This window comes from Odocoileus virginianus, unplaced genomic scaffold (genome assembly GCF_023699985.2).
Source record: "Odocoileus virginianus isolate 20LAN1187 ecotype Illinois unplaced genomic scaffold, Ovbor_1.2 Unplaced_Contig_16, whole genome shotgun sequence".
Lineage (NCBI taxonomy): Eukaryota > Metazoa > Chordata > Mammalia > Artiodactyla > Cervidae > Odocoileus > Odocoileus virginianus.
Window position 1 is genome coordinate 1159760 of NW_027224333.1, and position 27203 is coordinate 1186962.

Sequence of the window (27203 nt, forward strand, 5' to 3'; positions counted from 1 at the left end):
GAGGCAGAGAGAAGCTCAGTATGTGTTACTAGAGGGCGTTGGCACTGGTAGACTTAATGGTCACCATATTGATTCTTGGGTGGAATCCTCATGACCCCCTCCATATATTCAATGTCATGGTCTGTGACTCCAAAGATGACAGACTGTCTCAGGTGATCAAGAACAAACGTACACACTTTGAAGCAATGCATCAGACTGTATAACTGAACTCATTTCATTCTGAGCCTCTTTCTGTGAAACCACAGAGTCTTCTACAGACCACAGTTACAACCATCATTGTGGAACACTGACAGCCCAAGAAACAGACCAAGGTCACAGGCAAAACTCTCAATGGATTTCAGAAGTACTTGGTGCTATGAGGGATCTAGGAATTTCCCAGATTTTGGAGGCTTACACAGGCCCTCTAAAGGGGTCTACTTCCTCAAGTCCTGCAGGCAACATGTGGGGTCTGCCTCTAGCTGAGCTTCTGTTCCCATCTCATCAACCACTTGTATAGTGGTGGTGAACAGAGGCGTGATCACTCTGTTGTCTGTATATCACAAGTGTAATATACCCACTTCTGGTGTTGTGTGTCCAGTAACCAGTGGCCCTGTTTTCCTCTGTAAAGTCTCAGGAACTAAATGGCCATTATGTGTTAGTTGCTCAGTCATGTCTGACTCTTTGCAACCCCATGGACTGTAGCCCACCAGGCTTCTCTGTCCATGGGATTCTCCAGGCAAGAATACTGGAGTGGATTGCCATTCCCTTCTCCAGAGGATCTTCCCAAACCAGGGATCGAACCCACTGAGTCAAAAAACAAAGGCCAAGCCCAGGTTTCAAATAGCAGAACACTGCTGACAATCCTGGACAAGGACTCTTGTCATGCAAACAAACCGTGATTCCACTAGGAGCCAGCAGCCTACCTACCTGCTGTCTTTCAGCCTCCCTCTGACTCCAAGGGCTGGCTGTAGTCAGAATCCAGTCTCTCTGGCACACCATCTTAGAGTCGGCTCCTAAGGGGCCCTGTTTTTCTAGACCTAGGATTTTTGTGTGATTCTAGAATACACTTGGGGACTAGATACTAGTAACAGTAGCAGAGTATCAAATTCTCCAGCAGTATCTTTCCATCCTGACAACACAAAATGAGCCTTTCTCATTGGTCTACCTTCAAGCTGTTCTACGCACATGTTGTGGCATAATTGTTCCAATCCCTCCCATGACACTCTGTTTTACCTCTGTATCCTGAGCCCCAAAGATGCAATGTTTCATTAAACCTACATAAAGTTCCCCTTCAGTTCAGTTCAGTCACTCAGTCATGTCCTACTCTTTGTGACCCCATGGACTGCAGCACGCCAGGCTTCCCTGTTCATCACCAACTCCCAGAGCTTGCTCAAACTCATGTCCATCGAGTCAGTGATGCCATCCAACCATCTCATCCTCTGTCGTCCCCTTCTCCTCCTGCCTTCAATCTTTCCCAGCATCAGGGTCTTTTCCAATGAGTCAGCTCTTCACATCAGGTGGCCAAAGTACTGGAGCTTCAGCTTCAGTATCAGTCCTTCCAATGAATATTCAGGACTGATTTCCTTTAGGATTGGCTGGTTTGATCTCCTTGCAGCCCAAGGGATTCTCATTTAAGTTCTTATATAAGGGACTCTTATCTAAGTTCTCCTTAGATAATTAAAAAAAATTTTTTTTTCAAGTTTTGTACCAGCTTACTTTTTTGAGAGGGAGAGTTTACATTTATTTATTTAAATTTCAGTCAAACAGACTAAACATACTCCTTGGGCTTAGGATTGGCTGGGGTGAGGCCTTGGGGTCACGGGTGCTCTAGGGTACTAATAATGTTACAAAGTGTAAGAAAATGCCTGATTTTTGAAACAGGCTGTCCAGGGCTACCAAGACCCTGTGTACCAGCTTACTTTTATTTTTTGAAAATTATTTTTATTGAAGTATAGTTAATCTGCAATGTTGTACAATGGTGGTGAACAGAGGTGTGATCACAGTTTGAGGTATACAGCAAAGTGATTGGGTTCTCCAACATATATATCTTTTGTTATTTCAGATTCTGTTCCCTTATAGATCATTACAAAATATTGAGTATATAGTTCCCTGTGCTGTGCAGTAGGACCTTGTTGTCGGTCCATTCTACATATAATAGTGTATATCTATTCACCCCAAACTCCTAATTATCCCTCCCCCGCCCTTCATTTTTTTAAACATTTAAAATGTCTGATTATTTGGTTGTTGGGGAAAGTTTAGTTGTAAACAGTGTTAATTTTCAGGAAAACTGATTAAATGTTAAAGTTCAGGAAGCTGCTGTAATCTGGGTTTAATCAGGAAGAGAAAGTTAACCATGTGGCTAAGTTTCTTTGGTTATCATTTTGTGAAGTAGAATAATATTGCAAAGGAAAATTAACTAAAAGAGGAAAATTCGCAGTGCTAACATGTGGTCGAAGAAATCTTGGCGGTCACAGGTAGTATAAATTCTCCGATTATTACCAGATAGAGATGAGCTTTATCTGACAGAGATGGAGCATTATTAAGTCATCTGTCTGATCTCCAGCCAGCAGCTCAATCTAATGATTTCATTCTTGGATTATTTTTAATACATAGAATTAGAGGTATATGGGAACCGTTTGCTATTATTTTAAAGTACAGTTTCCTCCTAAATTGCTCTTGTTAAATAAAATCCTGTTGCATTGGACGAGTGTGTATTTTCTTAGTAATGCTTCACAAGTCCTTGTCTTACAATTCAATAAATCATCCTATACCTGTCAGCATGTAGACTTTAAGATTTATTGCCCGATGCATTGCATAGTACATAGCTCCTTGGCTGGAGAGCAATTTCTGAAACTAATTTAATCAAAGTGTTTTTATGATTTAGTGAACTCTGGCTTGATGTTGCAAATATGTATTGATGTCTTTGGAAAGGTATGATTTAATCCTATCCAATTTTGAAATAAAATTAAGATTTGGCTTGATGTGATTTCTGTTATAGATAGAAAATCTTTAGTTGCATGAATATTATTCATATCCTCCTTTATCAAGTGAGTGTTTATTAGTGCCTCTAGCCCTCTGCTAGATTCTGAGATGCCATGGAGGGAATGAAAAAATTCTGGATTGGTGCAAAGATGCAGACAAGGGCTCAGAAGGATCAACTGATATGGCATTTCTTGATGAGTAAGGAATCCATTGTAACTGAAGTTGAATGTTCATTGTGTGGGGTGGTGATAGTTATAGCTGGCTTCTATTGGGGAAATTCTAAACCATATATATATATTTAATTTTGTATTTTATTTTGGAGTCTAGTTTATTTACAGCATTGAGTTAGTTTCAGGTGTGCAGTAAAGTGATTCAGTTATACAGATGTGTATATATCCACTCTTTTATAGATTCTTTCCCCATATAGGTCATGACAGAGCACTGAATAGATTTCCTTGTGCTATATAGTAGGTTTTTACTAGTCATCTTTTTTTTTCTTTTTTTTTTTATTCCATTTATTTTTATTAGTTGGAGGCTAATTACTTTACATCATTACAGTAGTTTTTGTCATACATTGAAATGAATTAGCCATGGATTTACATGTATTCCCCATCCCGGTCCCCCCTCCCACCTCCCTCTCCACCCGATCCCTCTGGGTCTTCCCAGTGCACCAGGCCCGAGCACTTGTCTCATGCACCCAACCTGGGCTGGTGATTTGTTTCACCCTAGATAATATACATGTTTCAATGCTGTTCTCTTGAAACATCCCACCCTCGCCTTCTCCCAGAGTCCACAAGTCTGTTCTATCTGATGGTAACGATAACCCTATATGCAAAACAGAAAAAGAGACTCAGATGTATAGAATAGTCATCTTTTTTTATATAGTAGTGTGTATATGTCAATCTAATGGGTTCATATTTTTTTTTTTACCAACAAAAGTGGCTAAGACAAAAATGAGCAGTTCTCAAAGTTAGCAAGTTGGCAGAAAAATAAACACTCTATAAATTGGTATCGAACTTCATAGCATAATTTGGCAATACCTACTAAAATATTATCGATATATGTACTTAAAATTTTTTATTTTTTAAAGCAATTTGTTAGCATATAGTTGATTTGCAGTGTTGTGCTGGTTTCAGGTGTACAGCACAGTGACTCAGTCATATAGGTAAATATATTCATTCTTCTTCAGATTCTTTCCCCATATAGGTTATTACAGAATATTGAGTAAGGTTCCCTCTGGTATACCGCGATTTGGTTATCTGTTTTATATGCAATAGTGTGTATCTGTTCGCCGCAAGCTCCCAATTTATCCCTCCCTACCACATTTCCCCTTTAGTAATCATAAGTGAGTTTTGGAAGTCTGTGGGTCTGTTTCTGTTTTGTATATAAATTCATTTGTATCTTTGTTTTTCTTTTAGATTCCACATGTAAGTGATAATCATATGATATTTATCTTTGTCTGACTGACTTTACTTAGTAGGATCATCTCAAGGTCTATCCATGTTGCTGCAAATAACATTATTTCAGTCTTTTTTATGGCTGAGTAGTATTCCTCACCCCCATATATGTGTGTGTGTGTGTGTGTGTGTGTGTGTATGTATATGTATATGTATATATATATATACACCACATCTTCTTTATCCATTCCTCTGTTGATGGACATTTAGGCTGCTTCCATGTCCTGGCTATTGTAAATAGTGCTGCAGTGAACATTGGGGTACATGTATCTTTCAGACTTATTAAACCTACTATAGTTTTGAGGGCTTTGCATCCCAACTCAGGAGTTTGAGCTTAATCCTTTAAGAATGGACAGTTTTCTTTGGACTTCTGAGAATGTAATGGTTTAGTAATACAGGTTTACTAGGATGATGACTTTGGTGGCCATGTGTGGACCTGACTGGCTGGCAAAAATTAGAAGAATGAAAACCTAATGTCCCCTATGGGAGAAGGTGAGGGTGGGATGTTCAGAGAGAACAGCACTGAAACAAGTATACTATCAAGGGTGAAACAGATCACCAGCCCAGGTTGGATGCATGAGACGGGTGCTCAGGGCTGGTGCACTGGGAAGACCCAGAGGGATGGGATGGGGAGGGAGGCGGGAGGGGGGATCAGGATGGGGAGCACATGTAAATCCATGGCTGATTCATGTCAGTGTATGGCAAAAACCACTACAATATTGTAAAGTAATTAGCCTCCAACAAATAAAAATAAATGGAAAAAAAAAGAGAAGAAAGAAAACCTAATGTCTTATGACCAAGCCACAGATACTTGAAAATCAAATGCAAAAATCACAGTAAAAAATCCTGTAAGCGAGATTAACATGAAATAAAATATAAAAGAAAAAATCTTGAGAGCAAAGTTTAACATGTTGGCTTTCAGCTTTATACATTTCGTGTCAAGCCACATCTTCAAGAGGTACGCTTACTCCAGCCAGTGGGGATGGGGGGAATTTTATTCAATATTTTCATCATAAACAGATGAGTTTGGGTACTCTGCTGGCCGACTGCCCTCTTCCCCCTTTCAACACCACTTTAAAAAAATTTTTTTAACAGCATTTATACATAATTGAGAATACACTAGGGCAACTTCACCAAGACTTTTTTTTCTGGCATATTCTGAACATGTGAGTTCTGGGTATGTTTTTATTAGAGAAAGCAATTTAGAATGGCCAAGGGTGAAGGGGTAAAAAGCATGGATGGGTGAGATGCCCATCCATTCCCAAACCTTTCTTCTTCCATGACATTGGGTCCTCTTCCCCTACTTCCCAAATTCTCCAGCCTCCTTTGTCCCTCTGCCTCGGCTAGCACCCTCTTCCATTATGCTTCCTGTTCCCCTGTGGAGACTGAAGGAGCCAGGGAAAGCCCAAGGATAGGGACTGATGACAGAGACTGCGCAACAGGATCCAGAGGTATCCATGAGAAAGGGAAGATGGAAAGTGCAGCATGCAGATAACTTACCCTTAGCTTTTCTTGGCTTTAAAAATTTTAAGCAACACCCCCTGCCCCCCGCAAGGATGTTACAACATTTGTATAAGTGGTTCTCAAATTTGAGCATTCACCAAATCCCCTGAAGGGTTTATTAAACCACAGGTTACTGGGCCCCAGTTCTAGAGTTTCTGATTCAGCTCGTCCAAGAATTTGTCTTTCCAGCCAGCTCCCTAGGGAGCCTGTTGATCCATGAATTCCTGGTCTCCTTTTTAGACTCTACAAACTAGAGTCATCTTGAAGTCTCATCTACAAGATGAGACTTTGTCATTCCATGATTGTTATAACTGGCACGTCTCCTCCAGTTCTCTGAATATTGGACCTGTTTCTCTCCCTAGGTTAAAAGCAACTGACTTCAGAAGTACTTTTATGTGACATTTATTACTTGCCTTCTCTTTTAGCAAGGAAAAAAGTGAAAGTGCTCGGTCATGTCCGACTCTGTGACCCCATGGACTGTAGCCCACCAGGCTCTTCTGTCCATGGGATTCTCCAGGCAAGGATACTGGAGTGGATTGCCATTTCCTTCTCCAGGGAACTTCCTGACCCAGGGATCAAACCCAGGTCTGCTGCATTAAAGGCAGATTTTTTTTTTTTTACCATCAGAGCCACCAGGGAAGCCCCCTTGTAGCAAGAACACTATGTGCGCACACACACACACACACACACACACACACACACACACACACACGCACATACATAAGTTAAAGTATATGCCAGGGTGCACTGGGAAGACCTAGAGGAATCGGGTGGAGAGGGAGGTGGGAGGGGGGATCGGGATGGGGAATACATGTAAATCCATGGCTGATTCATGTCGATGTATGACAAAAACCACTACAATATTGTAAAGTAATTAGCTTCTGACTAATAAAAATAAATGAAAAAAAAAGACAGAAAAAAAAAGAAAAAAAAGGAAAAAAAATAAAGTATATGCCAAAGAAATGAAAGTTAGTTCATTTTCGAAATACAGTGACTCTTGAATTGTCTTTAGTCATGTATATATAAACCAACTCTGGGAAAATAATAATTTGTTGTAAAGCACTGCAAATTAAATAATTCACTCTCCAGATTTTTGTTTTTACTAGCAGACCAGTGGCCATCAATTAAAGAAAAGCCATCAACTAAAGCAAAGCAAAGATGAAGGAATTAAAAGTTATCATTGTGGTTTCCAGGATTCCCTGGTGACTCAGTGGTAAAAATCCACCTTTTAATTCAGGAGACTTGAGTTCAATCCCTGGGTTGGGAAGATCCCCTGAAGAAGGAAATGGCAACCCACTCCAGTATTCTTGCCTAGGAAATCCCATGGATGGAGGAGCCTGGTGGGCTACAGTCTATAGGTCACAAAAGAGTCAGACACAACTGAGCGACTAAACAACAACAACTGTGGTTTCCATCATTGCAAATATTGCATTTTACCTTTTAAACCACAGTGGAATTCCTGGTCTTCAAGACAATTGTGTTACATGAGTTGATCTTAAAAAAAAAAAATCTGGGTAGGCAAATGAATCTATTCTTTTGTCATCAGAGTCCTTTGATCTTTTCCCTAGATCTTTAATGTACCATATAAAAAATCTTGTTGAATCATAAACATATAAGCTGCTTTTCTTATATTTCTGTGGAAAGAACAACTGTTAAAATCAATAAAGCAAATTTTTATGATATTAACACTGTTTCAGATGATAAACTGAGATGACCATCAGGGATTATTCTTTGACATTGGGAATACTCGAATGATTCAACAAAGTATTCTGCTGTATTTTCAAGTCAAAACAGCCTTCTCACTTTGTGACCAGTGATAATCAGTGTCCCCTGCAGAGCACTATTTCAGTAAACTTCCTGGGATTTCCTACAATACATTCACCTAAATTTACAGTTTTCATACAGTTATATCTAGTTTTATTCCCATACTTACATACATACGCTGCATTACAAAAATATCCCTTTCATTCTGAACAAATCTTGAAATGTCAAACTAGTAAACTGACTACATGATTAATTTTTGTACATTGTGTCAATCCAACAACTTGGCAACCTGATTTTGAACAACAGTTTTCACACTTGGTTGCATGCTAGGATCTCCTGAGGACTTTGAAAGATTGCAATCCCTGAACCTCACCCCAGTCTAAGTAATTCATACTCTTTTGTTTGGGAAGGGGGTAGAGACCAAACCTGGTGTTTGTACAGCCCCCTAGTTGATTTGCAGAGTGCAGACCACGGTGGGAACCACTCACCCAGTAGATTGTTGTCATCTTGCTTCCTTCCATAACTTTCATGTTGCTTTAATTTGGCTTCAATCAAATCACTTTGATTGGACAAAGACAGCCTTATGCTACTAAAAGCAGAGGAAATGGCTGGCTGAGTAAAAGGTGAAGTCAGGGATGAATGATGCAATGAATTTAAGGAATTTGAGAGTCTTTAGGTCTGAAACCCAAGGAAGGTTCTATTGGGGCTAAGAAATGATTGCATGCTTTCATAGTCTTTCTTCCTTCTCTAGGCTGTCCCAAATGGGGAATTCTCTTACATAACATTGATTCTATAAATTCTTAACAGACAAGACCCACTTTGGGTTGAATAGAATTTTAGTCTTATTTTTTTTTAATCAAAGAGTGTAACCTCCCTTACTTTTAATATTTTTTGTACTATTTTGATGGGGATATGAATTTTGTGAACAACATGAACCCTTCCTGGGAATGCCACAAAATCAAGAGCAAACCTGAATCATGTATTGAATGTTAATTTGTTTTTAGCAGGCGATCCAGAAAAGGCATATTCCTCTAAAACCTAAAAACTTGAGGAGATAGAAGATGCTATAGAAACAATGCAAATCATAGTTACTTGTGCGAAATTATTAGATCAAAGACTCAACTCTTTTAGCTTGAAATGCATTTGCTATATTTGCTTCAGGCAACATGAAATATCTTTGGAGTGTAAGGCACTGGCTTAGAAAAAGATTTGGTCTTCCCACAGTATGTTAAAAATAAAAATGTAAAAAAAAGTATTTCCGTTCATCGAAGGCTAAGCATCCATCATGGGACATTCAGGTCTGGTAAAAAATGTTTGATGGTATCAGTTAAAACCCTATTTAAGTAGAAAGGCCAGAACATGTTTGTTAATGAGTATCTGGCAATGTCATCATCTACTTAAGACGGAAGAGAGGGGATAAGATCAAAATTATTCAGTCTCTGAGTGATGAAGGAAGTAAAGCTTGAAGTGACATATACAAACAATGTTTGACATCCATCAATATCAGTTTTATAGACATTAATTATCCAGTGCTCTAAGCTCTCCTTTGAGGTGTATTTTATGATTAAGAGAAAAGATACTGAGAAAAAGAAAACTGATGGAAACGAGTACTTCCACATTGGAGGTGTACTCACAACCCAGTACTTTACTCTTGTTTGCAAAAACCCAATGCTTTACACTTCTTTGCAGAATGGAAAGTGAAAGTCACTCAGTCCTGTCCAACACTTTGTGATCCCCATGGAGTGTATAGTCCATGAAATTCTCTAGGCCAGAAAACTGGAGTGGTTAGCCATTCCATTCTCCAGGCAATCTTTCCAACCCAGGGTTTGAACCCAGGTCTCCCGCATTGCAGGCAGATTCTTTACCAGCTGTGCCACAAGGGAAGCCCAAGAATACTGGAGTGGGTAACCTATCCCTTCTCCAGTGGATCTTCCTGACCCAGGAATCAAACTGGGGTCTCCTGCATTGCAGGTGGATTCTTTACTAGCTGAGCTATCAGGGAAGCCCAATGGAAAGAACTGCAGAATGGAAAGAACTGACTAATTCTTGTGCTGTGCCTTTTTTTAAAAAATTGAAGTATAGTCAGTTTATAATGTTGTGTTAGTTTCATTGTTGCTATATGAATATTCTTTTTCATATTCTTTTCCATTATGGATTATTCAGTTCAGTTCAGTCACTCAGCTGTGTCCGACTCTTTGAGACCCCATGGACTGCAGCACGCCAGACTTCCCTGTCCATCACCAACTCCCAGAGCTTGATCAGACTCACGGGTTACTACATGATACTGATTATAGCTCCCCGTGTTATACAGTAGGTCTTCATTGTTTATCTGTTTTATAGACAGTAGTTTGCATCTGCCAATCCCAAACTCCTAATTTATCCCTCCCCTCCCCCCCCTTTCCCCTTTGGTAACCATAAGTTTGTTTACTATGTCTGTGAGCCTGTTTCTGTTTTGTAATAAGTTAATTTGTATTATATTTTAGATTCCACATATAAGTGATATCATATAATATTTGTCTTTCTCTGTCTGACTTACTTAGTATGATAATCTCTAGGTCCATCCATGTTACTGCAAATGGCATTTCATTCTTTTTTGTGGCTGAGTAGTATTCCGTGTGTGTGTGTGTGTGTGTGTGTGTGTGCGCGCGCACGTGCGCGCATGTGGACACCACATCTTTATCCCATGGTTCTATGAATGGACATTTAGGTTGGTTCCATGTGTTGACTCTTGCAAATAGTCTTGCAATGAACACTGAGGTACATGGATCTTTTCAAATTAGAGTTTTCTCCCAATATATGGCCAGTGCCTTCTTTACTCACTCTTTACCATGTTCTTCCTATGGCAGCCTTGATCGACCTTAAGATCCTTTCTTACTTTTTCCTGGTCTGAATCTTCTACTTATCTGAACAAAAGTTGCAGAGGAATTTATTCAGACAATATATTTTACTGGTGATTTAAAGCTATTTTTTTTCTTCTGTGAGTTAAAATTTATTTTGGTAGCCAACAAAAAGATCTCATTTAGAATTTTGAGTACCTGAATGATTGAAGGTTTAGCTATGCTCTTACACTCTCTTGTTAAGCAGATTGAGTTACATTTAAATTTTTAAATGATTTGAGCCAATAGAGAAAATACTCTGTATTAATTAATTTTTTTAAAAAAGCTGTGGATTAATTTTTTAACTTTTTTTTCAAGGAGACAGCAATTTTCTGTAAAGGACCAGTACTCAACTTTTATCATTGTAGCATAAAAGCAGAGACAAACCATCAATGAATGGGATTATCTGTGTTCCTAGAAAATTTCATGGATATAGAAATTTGAATGTCATATATTTCTCACGTGTCACAAAATTTTATCCTTCTGGTTAAAAAAAATTATGTAAAAACCATTCTTACCTAGCAAGCCATACAAAAACAAACAGCAGGCAGGATTTGCCCTTGGGCTGTAGCTTCCCAACCCCTGGTTTAGGAGATTAAATGTGTCCCCAACTTGAAAGCTTTCACTCAAGGAAAAATTAGTCTGTTTTCGAGTATTCCCATAATCTTTTCACCATCTAATTCTTGAGTAACAAATTGGTCACCTCTCTGGAGTTAACCACATGGATCTGCTATGGTAGCCCAGAGTGCTGAGTTGAGGAGGATTTGAGAACCTGACTGGAAGCAATGAGCAGAGAAAGCAGCAGGATGACCACCATATTGGACCTTCATGGCTCTGGCCCCTACGCTGTCATCTTATGAAATTCTTCCTGTATTCTCCATTGACAGAAGTCCTAGTTTTGTTCTCTAAAACATTTCTCTTAGGCAATCACTTTTTCTTTTAATAATTGAGATTTTCCTTTCTTATTGAATGAAAGATTCTTGAGATTCTATAGTGTTTTACAGTTTTCAAAACTTTCACACACACAATTTCATAGAGCCCCTTAGTAACCCTTTCACCCCTCACCCCTATATTGCCCCTCCCCTTTCCCTTCTCCCCTCTGGTAACCACTAGTTTGTAGGACATCATTATTTTTAAGTTAGAGACTTTTAAATTTTCCTAGTCATTCAGCTTCCTTCACTCAATATTGATTCTCAAAATTGACAAATGTGTTACTGGTCCATTGCTCATCTTTCTTACTACAGGCAGAAATAGGGCCTAGGGATGAGGAATGAACAGGAAAGGCCACTCACATCTCTAATACCTGCAAATAAGTAGTTGCCATGGGATCTGCTAACATTACAGCTAAATGAATATAATTATACTGAGATTTATTTATATCCATTAACATTTGAAAGGCTCTTCTAGGCTGTAAATGATATTTAAAAATTATTTTCTGTATATTATTGACTACTAGATTACAGTAATAAACACTGAACTGACTGTGGAATTTATAAATATATATGGTACAGATTCTGTGGTGTTAATATAGAAATATCAAATAAAACCTGACAAGGTAAATACAGTATCACATATCAAAATGGCTTAAATTGTTGTCCATGGAACACTAGACTTAAATTTGTATGCAGATTGGGTTTTATTATGTTTTTGAAGTTCCCTGGGCGACCTGTCTTGCCAGGGCATTTGGAAATGTTAACTATCATAACCAATGAAAAAAGGTATTGAAAACTCAAACCAGCATAAATCACCCGGATTTGCGGTCTGTCATGAGCTCAACCTGAAGATAGCCTCATATTCCTGCAACATAATTAAAACATCTTAAGAGTTTAGTGACATGTTAAGCATTTATGCTTTTGTGCAGGTGGCATGTGTTAATACGTGTGTGTTTTTATATTAAGGGTTGTGATTAAAGTTTGTTAGAAGAAAATATACAGATGGTGGCACTCGACGTGTTCATATCCTGATGGTGCTAGAGGGCTGGTGTTGGGTGTCAAGGCTATGAACAGAGTTCCTGAGTTGTCACTCTGAAAATTATAGAATGGAACAAGCCAGATCTGTGTTTGCCTTGAAAGGTATCCAGACTTAATACTACTTTAAAGACATTCTGAAACATTGACTTCGGAATGAGAGCAAACATTCTTTAAGGCCTGGACAAACCCTAAAGGAGTTACTGAAATCTCCTGTTTCAGGCATACATTTTCATAGTAGTGCTCAATGACAAGTGCCTCATTCCTTGCAATCTGACTCTTAGGTACAGGTCTCCAAAGGCTAAAATGAGGGGTCTTTTTGTCTGCTTACCTTGCTATATGATTGGGTCTCAGTATATGTAGAAGCACAAAGCTCATCTGTTGAATTGGATTTACTATTCTCAGCCGGTGTCCATATCCATGCCTAAAGGCTCATATTGAGATGGGTTGTAAAATCAGCTATCCTGCCACAAATTGTTCAGTGATCAACTCAAATAAACCTTACTGAAAACTATGTAACTTGAAGGAGGTTGAGCCTGGCTCCATGCAAATGCATTAGAAATGTATGCGTTAAAACAAAAATTGCTGGAAAAGTTAGTCCTCCTTTCCGTAAAAAGTATGCAGGGGAGCATCCTTCTTGAAGCAACACATGTTTGACCATGGTGTCTTTCACAAATTTGACTGGTACCCAGCCTTTTGCTCCATATGAAGAAAATGAAATCTGACTTGTTGCATGTCTCCTTTTGGATGGACCATCTTGAATGGTTTATATTCCTCTTTGGTGGGGTGTTGACATGGTGGGAGGGTACGTGTTGAGTTATAACAAAGAGTCGCACACTTACAAAAGCCTCATCTTTCTCAGCAAAGACTCTTCCTTTCCCTTCATAGAGGAAGAGGAGGACTATGAAAAAACACCTGGGAAAGAGGTGATGAGTTAAGGCTAGGCACAACCTGACTTTGGTTTTAGACAAAATGTGAAATGATGTATCAGTGATAATTCCTAGACTCAGGTAAAACTGTGTTTATTCAACAATGTAGTATTTGCTTTCCCAGAAATCTTGTGATCTAATGGAGTTGTAGAGCATCCCTTCAGAATGCTTCTAAAATTTTATTGGCACACAGTCCCACCTGTATACATGTGGCCACTTTCTAACTAAAACAGCAGCAGAATTGAGTATCTGCAACAGAGACCATATGGCCAACAAAGCCTAAACTATTTACTCCCTGGCCCTTTGCAGGAAAACTTGGCTGACCCTTGTTCTAGACTCTGATGCTATGCTGTCCAGTAATGGAGCCACAAACTGATGTAGCAGCTGAGTGTTTGCAGTGTGGCTTTGTGAATTGAGATATGTTATACATGCAAAACATACCAAAGACTTGGTAAAAATAAAGAAAAAGAATATAAAAGATCTCATCAGTTTTATAATATTAATTATGTGTTGAAATGAGAGTATTTTGAAAATTGAGTTCAGCCAGATATATTAAAATAAATTTTACTTATTTATTTTACACTTTTAAAAAAAATAACAACTATTAGAAAATTTTCAATGTGACTCCCATTTGTGGCTCAAATCATATTTCTAGTGACAGTGCTGGTTTGGAGCCTGGGATTTGGAGGCTATTGTCTCTTGAAAAGGTTGGAAAGAGGGAAGATGCAAGGGACAGAAAACAAACTTTTGTAGTTGTAAATATCTTTCTGAAACAATAGTCTTCTATTTGTTTGGTTTATTTTCTGGTTATGCTGGGTCTTAGTTGATGTGTGTGGCATCTTTTAGTTGTGGCATGCAAAGTCTTAGCTGTAGCATGTGGGATCTAGTTCCCTGATGAGGGATCAAACCTCATTGCATTGGGAGCTCAGAGTTTTAGCCACTGGACTTTCAGGGAGGTCCCCAATCTTCTGTTTATTTGGCTATTCCTCATAAGAAGAAATACTGAAAACTAAAAGATTAGGATGTCTATGGAAAAAAAAGTTTTAGTTGAGTTCTTCCAGAAGATCCCAAGGCAGAATTCAAATTGGGAGGTGATCCAGGAAGCATCTGGAAGGGAGCAGGATGGCAGGACAGAAAGAGGGCATGGTCACGAGCAGGCAGTTGCTGTGGACACTGGGCTCCTCCCAGTGGGGCACTCTGAGATTTTCTGAAACCCAGCTCAGAGTTGTCCCACCTGGAGGTGAGGAAGTTGGGCTGTTTACCAACTACCAGTACTTGCTGGTTGAGGACTGCTCCTTGGGGCATCAACCTGCCTTCTCCCCAGCACCCCAGCCTGCCCTGCCTGCCTGGAGCCAGAAAAAGCCCTGGAGCCAAAAGGAACAGGTACTTTGAGCAAAAAGCCATCAGCAGGCTTGAGAAGGGTGGGTGCTTGAGACATGAGGTTGGGCTCCTGTAGTATCTGGTGCTGACCCCAAATAATGTTTCATCCTCTAAGTCATGATTTCAACAAACCTTTTTATTATGGTTCCTGGTGTGTGTGCTCAACGTCTGCTCTGAACTTAACAATAGCATGTTGTTGTTGTTCAGTCACTAAGTCATGTCTGACTCTTTGTGACCCCATGGACTGCAGCCCAGCCAGGCTCCTCTGTCTGTGGGATTTCCCAGGCAAGAATACTGGAGTGGGTTGTCATTTCCTCCTCCAGGGGATCTTTCTGACCCAAGGATCAAATCTGTGTCTCCTACATTGGCAGGAGGGTTCTTACCTCTGAACCACCTGGGAAGCCCCAGTAGAACAAATGGGTTTATTTGTTGTTTCTACACATTATGGATGAGAAAACAGCCTGAGCATCATGTGCCCAGGAGAATTGAGCTGGGGTCGTAGCCCCAGGTTCTTTGCTCTACCTATGTGGTCACTCATGCCTGACTTGTACTTCTACATGGTTCAGCTCCATAAGGAAATGGAAACATATTGATGTTTTTTAGGTGAGAACAGGAAACTAAAACTTTTGAGAGGGTTATTCTGTAGAATTCCTTAGATATCCATAGGGAAGTAGATACTTATATCCACTTCAGACGCAAGACTCTGATGCCAAAAAGCATTATCTCTCTTTTGCACAAAGCACAGTCAAAATCAAGAGGTTATAGGCCCTGCTGACTGCCGTGAGGATGTTAGTGATACAGTTAAATTTGAGTAAACTCCATATCAGTCCCTGTAATGGAAGTTATGGATACATAGTTCACTGAGGACTGGATTCGGTTCCCTTCACATTCCCCGAACTCTCTTGAAAAGTGTTGTCAGTCCCTGTGGTACCTGTTGGAATCAAGTCTCTCTCTCAGCTTCATTTCCCTTTATTATATTTCTAAGTGACTTGGTAATTCTTTGTGGGCTTCAATAACACTTGTACTATTTAAATTTGAATAACCCCAAAGGATCTAGCTAGGTCAATGGGTTTAAACCACAGGCTTTAGTCTGCGTATTAGTTGATTAAAAACAGATTTTATACATGATGGATCCTTAATAAAGGGAGGGGAAAGCAAGCAGATGTTTGTAAAGTCTAAATGTGTTAGATTGCATTTATTTGGAGCTCTTGCTGACTAGCTTTCAAAGTCTTACCTATGACAATTGAACTTTAAAAAGTTTCATGATGCATTTCCTGAGAAATTTCCTGCTCTGAAGGGTCAGCCAAAAAGAAAAGCAAAAGGATTCCCTAAGATGAACGTACAAAAATAAATGGACAGATGTACCATAAAGTCATCATGTCCACGTGAAAGACACTGAATAATGGAAGGCCTCGAAATGATTCTCTAGTCTCAGACCATAAAGTAGTTGCAGTTTGTTTTAATTCAAACAGTAGAAAAACAGTTGGCTTTTGTGGTGCTGGTGGTAAAGAGCTTTGAAAGCAAGTTGTTTTTTTTTTTTTATACAAACATGAGATCATTAAGTTGCACATAAATCACTCTGTCTGGTGCATTCTCTGACTTCTTGTGGTATCCCACCCTTCAGGGGAGAAACAGTTCTTCTTCTCCCTTAAAATATGTATACTTGAGGCACTTTGAGTGTCTCGAAGCCGACATGGAAGATTTCCTGTTGGTCTTCCCGTCCAGATGAAATAATTCCCAAAACCTCCCCCTGAACTCTGAACACGTGAGAATTACAGACAAAATATTTTTAATGCATTTTAAAGAATAATAACCAAGCTTAAACATAAGTGGGAAGTCTCCAAGGACCAGAAATGAAAGGACATGCAGAAATGAGAGGTGGGTGGTGAGGGGCCAGTGGGGACCTGAGGGTAAACCTGGTGGGGTGTGTCCCACACGTGGCAGAAGGCTTAGATGCCCCATGCACCTGGAGGGCAGGACTCCCCATGTACACACCAGGCTCAAATGGTACCTCGCACCTTCTCTGGGATTGGAGCCAGGCAGGATTCTCATGGAAGGAAGCAGAGGCACTGTGTCAAACCAGGACTTATGCCTCTGTGGCACATGGGTGTCTTGTGGGAACGCCTTCTCTGGGAAAGCAGCCTCAAGCCCTAATGACTGAGTAGGCACCTCAGCTGCCTGTGTGGTGCCAATCCTCAGATCACAGCACAGGGGACGAAGTTCACGTCAGATGAGCTGTCAGGCAAAAATTACAAGACCTAAGATGAAACCCATTTCTCTTGAAATGTTATGCAAATACAGGAAAATGTGAAATTGCCTTTTCTCAGAAGAGCTTAAGTATAAGTATATTCAGTTCTCTGGAAGTTGTAGAGGAGACGGTTGCATCCAGGAACAGGAACAGAAAGTAATACAACAAGAAAAGGGAGATGTTATAAAGAACATACTGGAAATGAAAAATGTGGCCAGTGAAATTGAAAAAAAGTTAGACAATAGGATAAACACTGATGAATAGGCATAACTTGTTTAAGAATGACCAGAGAGATTTCTGCTTTGAGATTATCCATTTTGAGCATTCAATAAAAGTGATTCTTTTCCTGACTATACCTTTCTAAATCTCAAATGTAGGAAAATAAAAAGAGTAAACATCCTCAGAAATAAATTTCCCAGTATAATGAACTGTTATCACCTTTATGAAACTGTTGATTTTCAAAATCTCCCTCATACTCTTTCCAGATCCTTTTACTCAAACGGCATTACAAAACTTAGATCTACCATCAGATTGCCTTTCTGTACCTTCACCATGTCTATGGAATTGGTTATATGTTAAAAACACACTTTCCCTAATCCTTTGCCCTCTCATGCCTCCCTGAGCTTGTTGTATGAGACTATGCTGTTCCCCACCAATGGGAACTTCTGTGTGCTCACCTCCACCTGCATTCTCTCTTCCCAAGAAACTCCCACTCATGTTCACCATCCTCCCAGCCTCCGAGAAAAAGGTGTCGTCTTGGAAACCTTCTGAGGCAGCCCAACTCTTCCCCTTCTCTTGTTTACAGCATCTCTGTCCCAGTGCTCTGCTCGTTTCTTTGCACATAGGGAGTAGATCTTTTAAGTTTTCCCTCTCATGATCTGGCATGTGGTAGAAGCTTCATTAATATGCATGTCGATGGGCAAAATGGTACAAATAAAGAGTATAAAGAATCAGAAGCCATGGAGAACTCTTAAGGAATCTTACCCAGAACAGAGTGTTACTGTGGTTTCAGTTCAGTCACTCAGTCATGTCCAACTCTTTGTGACCCCATGGACTGCAGCATGCCAGGCTTCCCTGTCCATCACCAACTCCCAGAGCTTGCTCAAACTCATGTCCATCAAGTTGGTGATGCCATCCAACCATCTCATCCTCTGTCATCCCCTTCTCCTCCTGCCTTCAATCTTTCCCAGCATCAGGGTCTTTTCCAATGAATCAGTTCTTCCCATCAGGTGGCCAAAGTATTGGAGCTTCAGCATCAGTCCTTCCAATGAATATTCAGGGCTGATTTCCTTTAAGACTGACTGGTTTGATCTCCTTGCAGTCCAAGGGACTCTCAAGAGTCTTCTCCAACACCACAGTTCAAAAGCATCAATTCTTTGGCACTCAGTTTTCTTTATAGGTCCAACTCTCACATCCATACATGACTACTGGAAAACCATAGCTTTGACTAGATGGACCTTTGTTGGCAAAGTAATGTCTCTGCTTTTTAACATGCTGTCTAGGTTTATCATAGCTTTTCTTCCAAGGAGCAAGTGTCTTTTAATTTCATGACTGCAGTCACCATCTGCAGTGAGTTTGGAGCCCAAGAAAATAAAGTCTGTCACTGTTTCCATTGTTTCCCCATCTATTTGCCATGAAGTTTGGGATTAGCAGATGCAAACTATTATATATAGGATGAATAAACAACAAGGTCCTACTGTATAGCACAGGGAACTATATTCAATATCCTGTGATAAACCATAATGGAAAAGAATATGAAAAAGAATGTGTGTGTATATATATATATAACTGAACCTCCTATACAGTAGAAATTAACACAACATTCTAAATCAATTATACTTCAATAAAATAAATTGTAAAAAATATGGATATTCTAAAGGAATAGGGCATAATTCTAGATTCTTAAGGAGGATATGTGCTAGGTCACTTCAGTTGTGTCTGACTCTTTGCAACCCTATGGACTGTAGCCCTCCAGACTCCTCTGTCCATGGAATTCTCCAGGCAAGAATACTGGAGTAGGTTGCCATGCCCTCCTCCAGGGGATCTTCCCGACCCAGAGATCGAACCCACATCTCTTAAGTCTCCTGCATTGTCAGGCAGGTTGTTTACCACTAGTGCCACCTGGGAAGTCCATAAGGAGGATAGTGATATGAAAAATGTAACATTCAAGGAAATTTGATTTGGCATTGATAGGCTGATAGGCATAGAATAGAAGCATGTACAGTGAAACGTACTGTGAGTGAATAAACATGTATCATGAGCACTTCTTCTAAATGCCTATAAATGACCATAATGTCAGCAATAGCTGGACTGCTCAGACCTTTCTTCAGGGGATTGACATCAGCCTGCCCATAAGATGGTAAATTCTAAAAATCCAACAGTGGTTGATTTGATATGGGAGTGTATTCCTTCTGTTACTGCCATTTCTGATTCAGATAAGGAATTAGAAATCCAATTACCTCTTCTCTCCCTGGTGCACAACCAGGATATAACCTGTGACTAATTAGTCAGTGAAATATGCCAGAGTTCGTGCACAAAGCAGGCACAAAGAGAGTAAGAAGTGAACATTTTTAAAACAATCTTTTACATGTGATTTTTCAAAATCTAGTATAAATCTACAAGAACTTGAAACTGTAAAGATTTCATTGAGATTTCTTTTAAAATACATCCATTTTCCTGAGTATAAGTAATTTTATGTATACTAAAGTATTAAAAGTATGCAGAATAATATTTTCCTCTCTCTCTTTTTTCTGAACAGCAAAACTTGGAGAGTAACCTCACCAACCTTATTAAGAGGAACACGGAACTGGAGACGCTTTTGGCTAAACTCATCCAAACATGTCAACATGTTGAGGTGAGTTTCTCTATGTGCTATTTTTCATATGAAAACTGCTTGATCATGGTTTTTATACCCTCACCCTTTATATTTTTCTGATGGGAATCTTCTTAAGATTAGTTTTTGCAGAAGCCAGATGTCTAAGATGGATAAAATAAGAAGGAACTAGAACCCTTGAGAATCTCCCCATCCACTGCTTTGCTCTGCCCCCACTCCTATCACAGCTCTCCCTAATCCAGCTTACTTTAGCATTCCTAAACTTGTAAATTTGAATCACCCCTCCAAACAACACCCCCACCCCGCCAAAAGCACTATTGAAAAGGTGTTGTATTAGTTTCTGATGTCAGCTGTAACAAATTACTGCACACTTGGGTGGCATAAAACAGACACTGATTTTCTTGCTATTCCTAGAGGTCAGAAGTCCAACATCAAGCTGTTGGCAAGCCCTTGCTCATTCTGAAGGCTCTTGGGGAGCCTCTTTTATGCCTCTTCCCACCTCCTAGTGTTTGCAGCCCAGTCCTTGGTGTCCATTGGCTGCTAGATCCATCACTCTAATCTTGGCCTCTGTCATCACATGGCCTTGTTCCTGTGTGTCTCTGTGTCTGTATCCAATTCTCCTTCTTAAAAGGATGCCTGTCATTGGATTAGGCTCCACCCTACTCGAATATGTGTGTGTGCTCAGTCACATCAGATTCTTTGCAACCCCATGGACTGTAGCCCACCAGGCTCCTCTGTCCATAGGATTTCCCAGGCAAGAATACTGGAGTGGGTTGCCATTTCCTCCTCCAGGGGATCTTCCCTATCCAGGGATCGAACCAGTGTCTCTTAAGTCTCCTGCACTGGCAGGTAGATTCTTTGCCACTGCACCAACTGGGAAGCCCACTTCGGTATGAACTCACTGTAACTTGATTCCATCTGCAAAGACCCCATTTCCAAATAAGGTCATATTTACAGGTACCAGGGATTAGGTCTTGGACACACTCTTTTTTTGGGGGGTGGGGTGGGATACAATACAGTTCAACTCACTACAGGTATAATAAATACATCTTAGTTGACAAATATGTTTCCATGAAGTTCACCATAACTGCAGCATGTTGGAATTTAGTCAAGAGCATGCAGGCAGCACTAAAAGCAAGGGCAAGTTGCAGAACACAGGTCTTTGACTGCTTCTGGCAGGAATCATTCCAGGGAGCATGCGGAGCCTTGTTGATTAAATAGCACTGTAAATAATGATGAACAAGCATGATGTTCTCATTATTATAGGGTGAAGTGAATATGTATTATAGAATTAGATGGATGAACAAAAAATGATCCGTGTGCTGTATTTTCTTTTTATGATGTGACAGCATTTGATGTTTAGGAAGGACCAGAAGAAGGAATTATTTCTTGTCAGTTTAAGAAAAAAAAAATGGAAAAAAATTACCTGTCTTTTATGGTGAAATCTTACAAATGCTTTATGGATTGAGTGATTATTTCATTCCATTTCAGCTAGATACTTCTTAAAGCATTAGTGTCTGGTTTCTATTATGGCCTTTAGCAATTTCAGAAGAACTGTTGCTCCTAATGCAACATTAGTGTGGCTTGAACTTAACAAAACACTGTTTGTCCTAACATGAAAAATTATATTCTGTAATGTTCGGTAATTTCAACCGATAGATAGATGTGTCATTCAAGAAATTTACAAGCAAAGTCTATTTTTAATTCAAAAGATTAGGTATTTAGTTGACATACAGGCTTTTAAAATGAAACTATTACTGAATTGCTTGTAGCAGACTTTCAAATAGACAGATAGATGCCATGAGAAATTATTCTAGACAAAGAGTAAAGAATATATTCCATTTGCTGTTGTTATTTCTTTATCAACCATGTGGAATGGAATGAAATGTGTGTGGGTGAATAAATTTGGTATTTAGGAAATTTCTAGATAAAAATCAGGGGAAATTAATTATAAATAGATAAATAATAATGCCAACAGTACCTATTTTTATGTGTTTCTTTATTCAGTTATTCACATTTTCAAGGCAAATGTTTTAAAAATGGAGCATCAAAGTCTCACATCAGTTCAGTTCAGTCGCTCAGTCGTGTCCAACTCTTTGCAACCCCATGAACCGCAGCACACCAGGCCTCCCTGTCCATCACCAACTCCCAGAGTCTACCCAAACCCATGTCCATTGAGTCGGTGATGCCATCCAACCATCTCATCCTCTGTCATCCCCTCTCCTCCTGCCCTCAGTCTTTCCCAGCATCAGGGTCTTTTCAAATGAGTCAGCTCTTTGCATCAGGTGGCCAAAGTATTGGAGTTTCAGCTTCAACATCAGTCCTTCCAATGAACACCCAGGACTGATTTCCTTTAGGATGGACTGGTTGGATCTCCTTGCAGTCCAAGGGACTCTCAAGAGTCTTCTCCAACACCACAGTTCAAAAGCATCAGTTCTTCGGCACTCAGCTTTCTTTATAGTCCAACTCTCACATCCATACATGACTACTGGAAAAACCATAGCTTTGACTAGATGGACCTTTGTTGACAAAGTAATGTCTCTGCTTTTTAATATGCTATCTAGGTTGGGTCATAACTTTCCTTCCAAGGAGTAAGCGTCTTTTAATTTCATGGCTGCAAATCACCATCTGCAGTGATTTTGGCCCAAACAAACAAAGTCAGCCACTGTTTCCACTGTTTCCCCATCTATTTGCCATGAAGTGATGGGACCGGATGCCATGATCTTAGCTTTCTGAATGTTGAGCTTTAAGCCAACTTTTTCACTCCCCTCTTTCACTTTCATCAAGAGGCTCTTTAGTTCTTCTTCACTTTCTGCCATAAGGGTGGTGTCATCTGCATATCTGAGGTTATTGATATTTCTCCCGGCAATCTTGATTCCAGCTTGTGCTTCCTCCAGCCCAGAGTTTCTCATGATGTACTCTGCATATAAGTTAAATAAGCAGGGTGACAATATACAGCCTTGACGTACTCCTTTTCCTATTTGGAACCAGTCTGTTGTTCCATGTCCAGTTCTGACTGTTGCTTCCTGACCTGCATACAGGTTTCTCAAGAGGCAGGTCAGGTGGTCCTGGTATTTCCATCTCTTTCAGAATTTTCCATAGTTTATTGTGATCCACACAGTCAAAGGCTTTGGCATAGTCAATAAAGCAGAAATAGATGTTTTTCTGGAACTCTCTTGCTTTTTCGATGATCCAGCAGATGTTGGCAATTTGATCTCTGGTTCCTCTGCCTTTTCTAAAACCAGCTTGAACATCTGGAAGTTCATGGTTCACATATTGCTGAAGCCTGGCTTGGAGAATTTTGAGTGTTACTTTACTAGCATGTGAGATGAGTGCAATTGTGCAGTAGTTTGAGCATTCTTTAATCAAATGAATCTGCCTTGAAATTTATTTAATCTTTGATAAAGGAACAAGAGAAATGATAAAGCTGGCTTTATCAGAAACTCATACAAATTTGGAGGTTGGGGGTAGTTGGGGAAAAGAGTGCTAGAATAAGACAGCTAAATTCAATGCAGAACTGGTTAGTGACTGAAAGTGAAAGTGAAGTTGCTCAGTCATGTCCTGACTCTTTGCAACCCCGTGGACTGTAGCCCACCAGGCTCCTTTGTCCATGGGATTCTCCAGACAAGAATACTGGAGTGGGTTGTCATTTCCTCCTCCAGGGGATCTTCTTGTGACCTAAGGGGCAATAAAATCATTATATTTGAGCTAAATACCTTGCATCCCATCAGTTTCCTCTAAGTTAACATTAAACTTAGCAGAGACGAAGCCCTCCTCAATAGTCAATAGAAAATCAAGCTCTTTTACATCCCAACCAAGAAAGTCAGATAACTCTTCCTTCAGCTGGCTCAATGGAGTGAAATCTAGTATGTCATCCAAAGGAATCAGTCTTCTTTTTGCCTTATTTCTAAGATGTAGATAATTCAGCTTAACCTGACTTTCTGCTCTTTGGGTTCTGGACTCTGTTGATCTGTTGGTGGTATTCGCTAAACATGTATTTCTGGGTAAGTGTGTCTGTCGAGTTTTGCCTGTCCTCAGTTACTTAGGCTTGTTAAATGGTCACACTGCTTCATTCCATGAGTGCTTGTGGATCCTCCTCTGTGTGTGTGTTTCCCTGTGCTGGGTGGGAACGACCCTGCCTACACAGAGCTCACTATCTCAACTAAGATGAAAGAGCAATAATACACAATGGGAAAATGAGTTCCCGTAAGAGGATTATGTGTGTGTGTGCTTAGTCGCTCAGCTGTGTCTGACTGTTTGCGACCCCATGGACTGTAGCCCATTAGGCTCCTCTGTCCATGGATTTCCAGGCAAGAATACTGGAGTGGGTTTTCATTCCCTTCTCCAGGGGATCTTCCCGACCCAGGAATGGAACCAGGGTCTCCTGCATTGCAGGCAGATTCTTTACTGCCTGAGCCATGAGGAAAGCCCATAAGAGAGTTATATGATATACTTTGGAATTGCAGAGAAGAAATTTCTTCTATCTGGGAACTGGATCAGTTAGTACAGTTTCTTAGCCTGCTTTCAAGGGTATGTAACATTCAGACATATGGAGAGATGGAAGAGGCTCTACTTTCAGGGCAAACTAAGGCATGGGGTTGGAAAAATGAAGAGTGTATGTACACACAGTCAGTAGTTCATTCTATAGGAATGCAAGTGTGTGAGGCTGGATAAGCAGGAACTGATTTTGGAGAGATGAGGGGTCAGTGAGCTTTAATATTGCATCTGAGTTTGAACTTGATCTGGTTTTGAAGGTTTAGTGAGGGCTCGAGGAACACTGTGTCAATTCCACAGTTAACATCAGCATCCCTAGCTCTTTTCAGGAAATGATGTTTTTGGGTTATTGGGGAACTACGATGGATATCTTGATGCAAAATGACCACACATCCAAGGGGAAATGTCCCAGTACTAGTAAACTCCAAAAAAGGTGGTGGGATTGGTTAGGCGCCAGCCAGCATGACAGTCTTTTTTAAATCAGTTTAGTGGAAAAGAATTTCCTAGTTCACAACCTAGGTTCCTAGACTGTATTTCTTCCTTTTCCTCTTTCTGAAGGTATCCTTGTGTTTGGGTCTGAGCATTCCACGGGAAAATAATCCCCCTACCAGCTGGAGCTAAAAACACTCAAAAGCACAAAGGCAAATCCCAATTGTTGTAAATTAAATCAATGAATTCACACCAAATCCTGAGGAAATGCCACATCCTTATAAGTCCACACCTCCTTCCTGGGATTCACTTCTGCTGTTCTTTAGCATGAAAAGAGTTTGAAGGTCTCCCACCCCCATCCTCATTGTTTTCACAACTTTTTTTTTTAATGAGGGCAAGCAAATGAAATGGCTTTTTGACAGTAAACACCAAATCTTTTGAAAACTAGAGATATGAGGCCAAGGCAGCTTAGGACTCAAGAGAAGGAGGCATTTAAAAGGCAACATCAGGTAGACTCCCAAGAAATGTTTGTGTAATTGGGTCAAATTCCAAAAATTAGTGGGTTTTATCTACTCAGTTTTGTTTTCTGCAGGAGAAGAATGCAGTCAAAAATTGCCTTGGGATGAGTTTGGAATTAGTTATGGGATGTAGAATAAGTTCATGAAAAGTGGTCAAAATTTGGGTCAGCTACAGAAATTCATAGTTCTAGGTCAAACAGGGACTTTTGTTCTTCATCAACTCATCTGCTTCCCCATTTTCTTTTAAAAATCAGAGGGCATAGTTTATTAGCTAGGCAAATACTTAGAATCACTGATGGATATCATATTATCCACACATTCTGAGAATCAAGTTCTTTCACAGGAAATATAATACCTGGACATGCAGTGCATATGTACTTTGGGGAATTCTAGGTAACCAATGACTAAATCCACAATAAGGTGGTAGAGAAAAGCTACAAAATGTTGACTAGTTGCCATAGTAGTTTGGAGAAGATACAGGTTCAGCTGACTCCACCGTCCTTGCCCAAGTTCATCCTAGCAGGCCATTCTCTAAGCCAGCATCACATCAAAGGCCTAGCTTTAGCTCCTTTGGCTTATGTTGCCTTGTTTATAATCACTTTTTGTGTCCTTTTGCCATTGATTTTCACCCTAAGTCTTTAAACTATTTTTTTTTCTTTGCTCTCAATGGAAAGTTTGCTGTCTTACTGGCTTTTGAGTAAAGATTTTTCCAATGCTAGGTGACATGTGGAGTGACAGATTTCTTGTGCATAAGTTAAGTGCCATGTATTATGTGACTTTTGCTTAGATGTTGAGCTCTGGAAATTGAAAGGGAAGAGGATAGCTTAAGGAATGGTAATAAAATGATTTGGGAAAACAGATGGGGTTCTGTAAAAGAACTTTCCAGCTAGTCACCAAGCCCTAAAAGCATTTAAATGTTACACTGGCAAAAAGGAAAAAATAGCTAGGTTAAAAAGAAAGATGAACCTTTATGTTTAAATTAATTTTACTGTGTAGTTTTATGTCAAAGCATTAGCTCTCTATGGAAGCCTTGGTGGTTTCTTCGCCTGGAGTCCCTGAATGAAGACCAGCATCTGGACACCAAACATGGTGTTTGTATCTTGTGGACAGGTGTCTGATTTTGGATGACTTGTGTCCTGCGAGGGGCCAACTTAAATGTCCAAAGTTGTAATCCATTGTCACTTGCAGATAAGGGTTTGATTCCCACTCACATGAGCCCTTGTGAGAATGTTCTCAAGATATATTTAGAATCAGACTCTGGAACCACATCAGGCAGTCCACAGCAGCTATGGTGGCATTTAGAAACTGGATTGTGACAAGCCACTAAGCTAAAGCTGCTGCTGCTGCTAAGTCACTTCAGTCGTGTCCAACTCTATGCGACCCTGAAGACGGCAGCCCACCAGGCTCCCCCGTCCCTGGGATTCTCCAGGCAAGAGCACTGGTGTGGGTTGCCATTTCCTTCTCCAATGCATGAAAGTGAAAAGTGAAAGTGAAGTCGCTCAGTTGTGTCCGACTCTTCACGACCCCGTGGACTGCAGCCTACCAGGCTCCTCCGTCCATGGCATTTTCCAGGCAAGAGTACTGGAGTGGGTTGCCATTTCCTTCTCCAACTAAGCTAAAGATTAATCTCTTAAGTTCAAGTCTTAGTATTCTCAGAACAAAGGAGAAAAGGAACTCTTGGACTGCACAGAACTTCATCTTCTCTGGAGAAGATTCTTTTGTTTTTTAAAGTATTGTTGATTTACAATATTGTGTTAATCACGGCTGTACAGCAAAGTGATTCAGTTACACACACACACACACACACACACACACACACACACACACATTCTTTTCCATTATGG

The 27203-nt window shown here is 40.0% G+C and overlaps 1 protein-coding gene across 4 annotated transcripts in view; it reads left to right on the plus strand.

The window, feature by feature from the left end:
• The window catches only part of MID1 (midline 1), a 395950-nt gene that overhangs the window by 295869 nt on the left and 72878 nt on the right, over window positions 1-27203 (plus strand). For all 4 annotated transcript variants that reach the window (XM_020911572.2, XM_070464124.1, XM_020911570.2 and 1 more), the window contains exon 3: window positions 19844-19939. In XM_020911572.2, the coding sequence (XP_020767231.1) occupies window positions 19844-19939 (96 nt within the window). The remainder of the gene's footprint in view (window positions 1-19843; window positions 19940-27203) is intronic.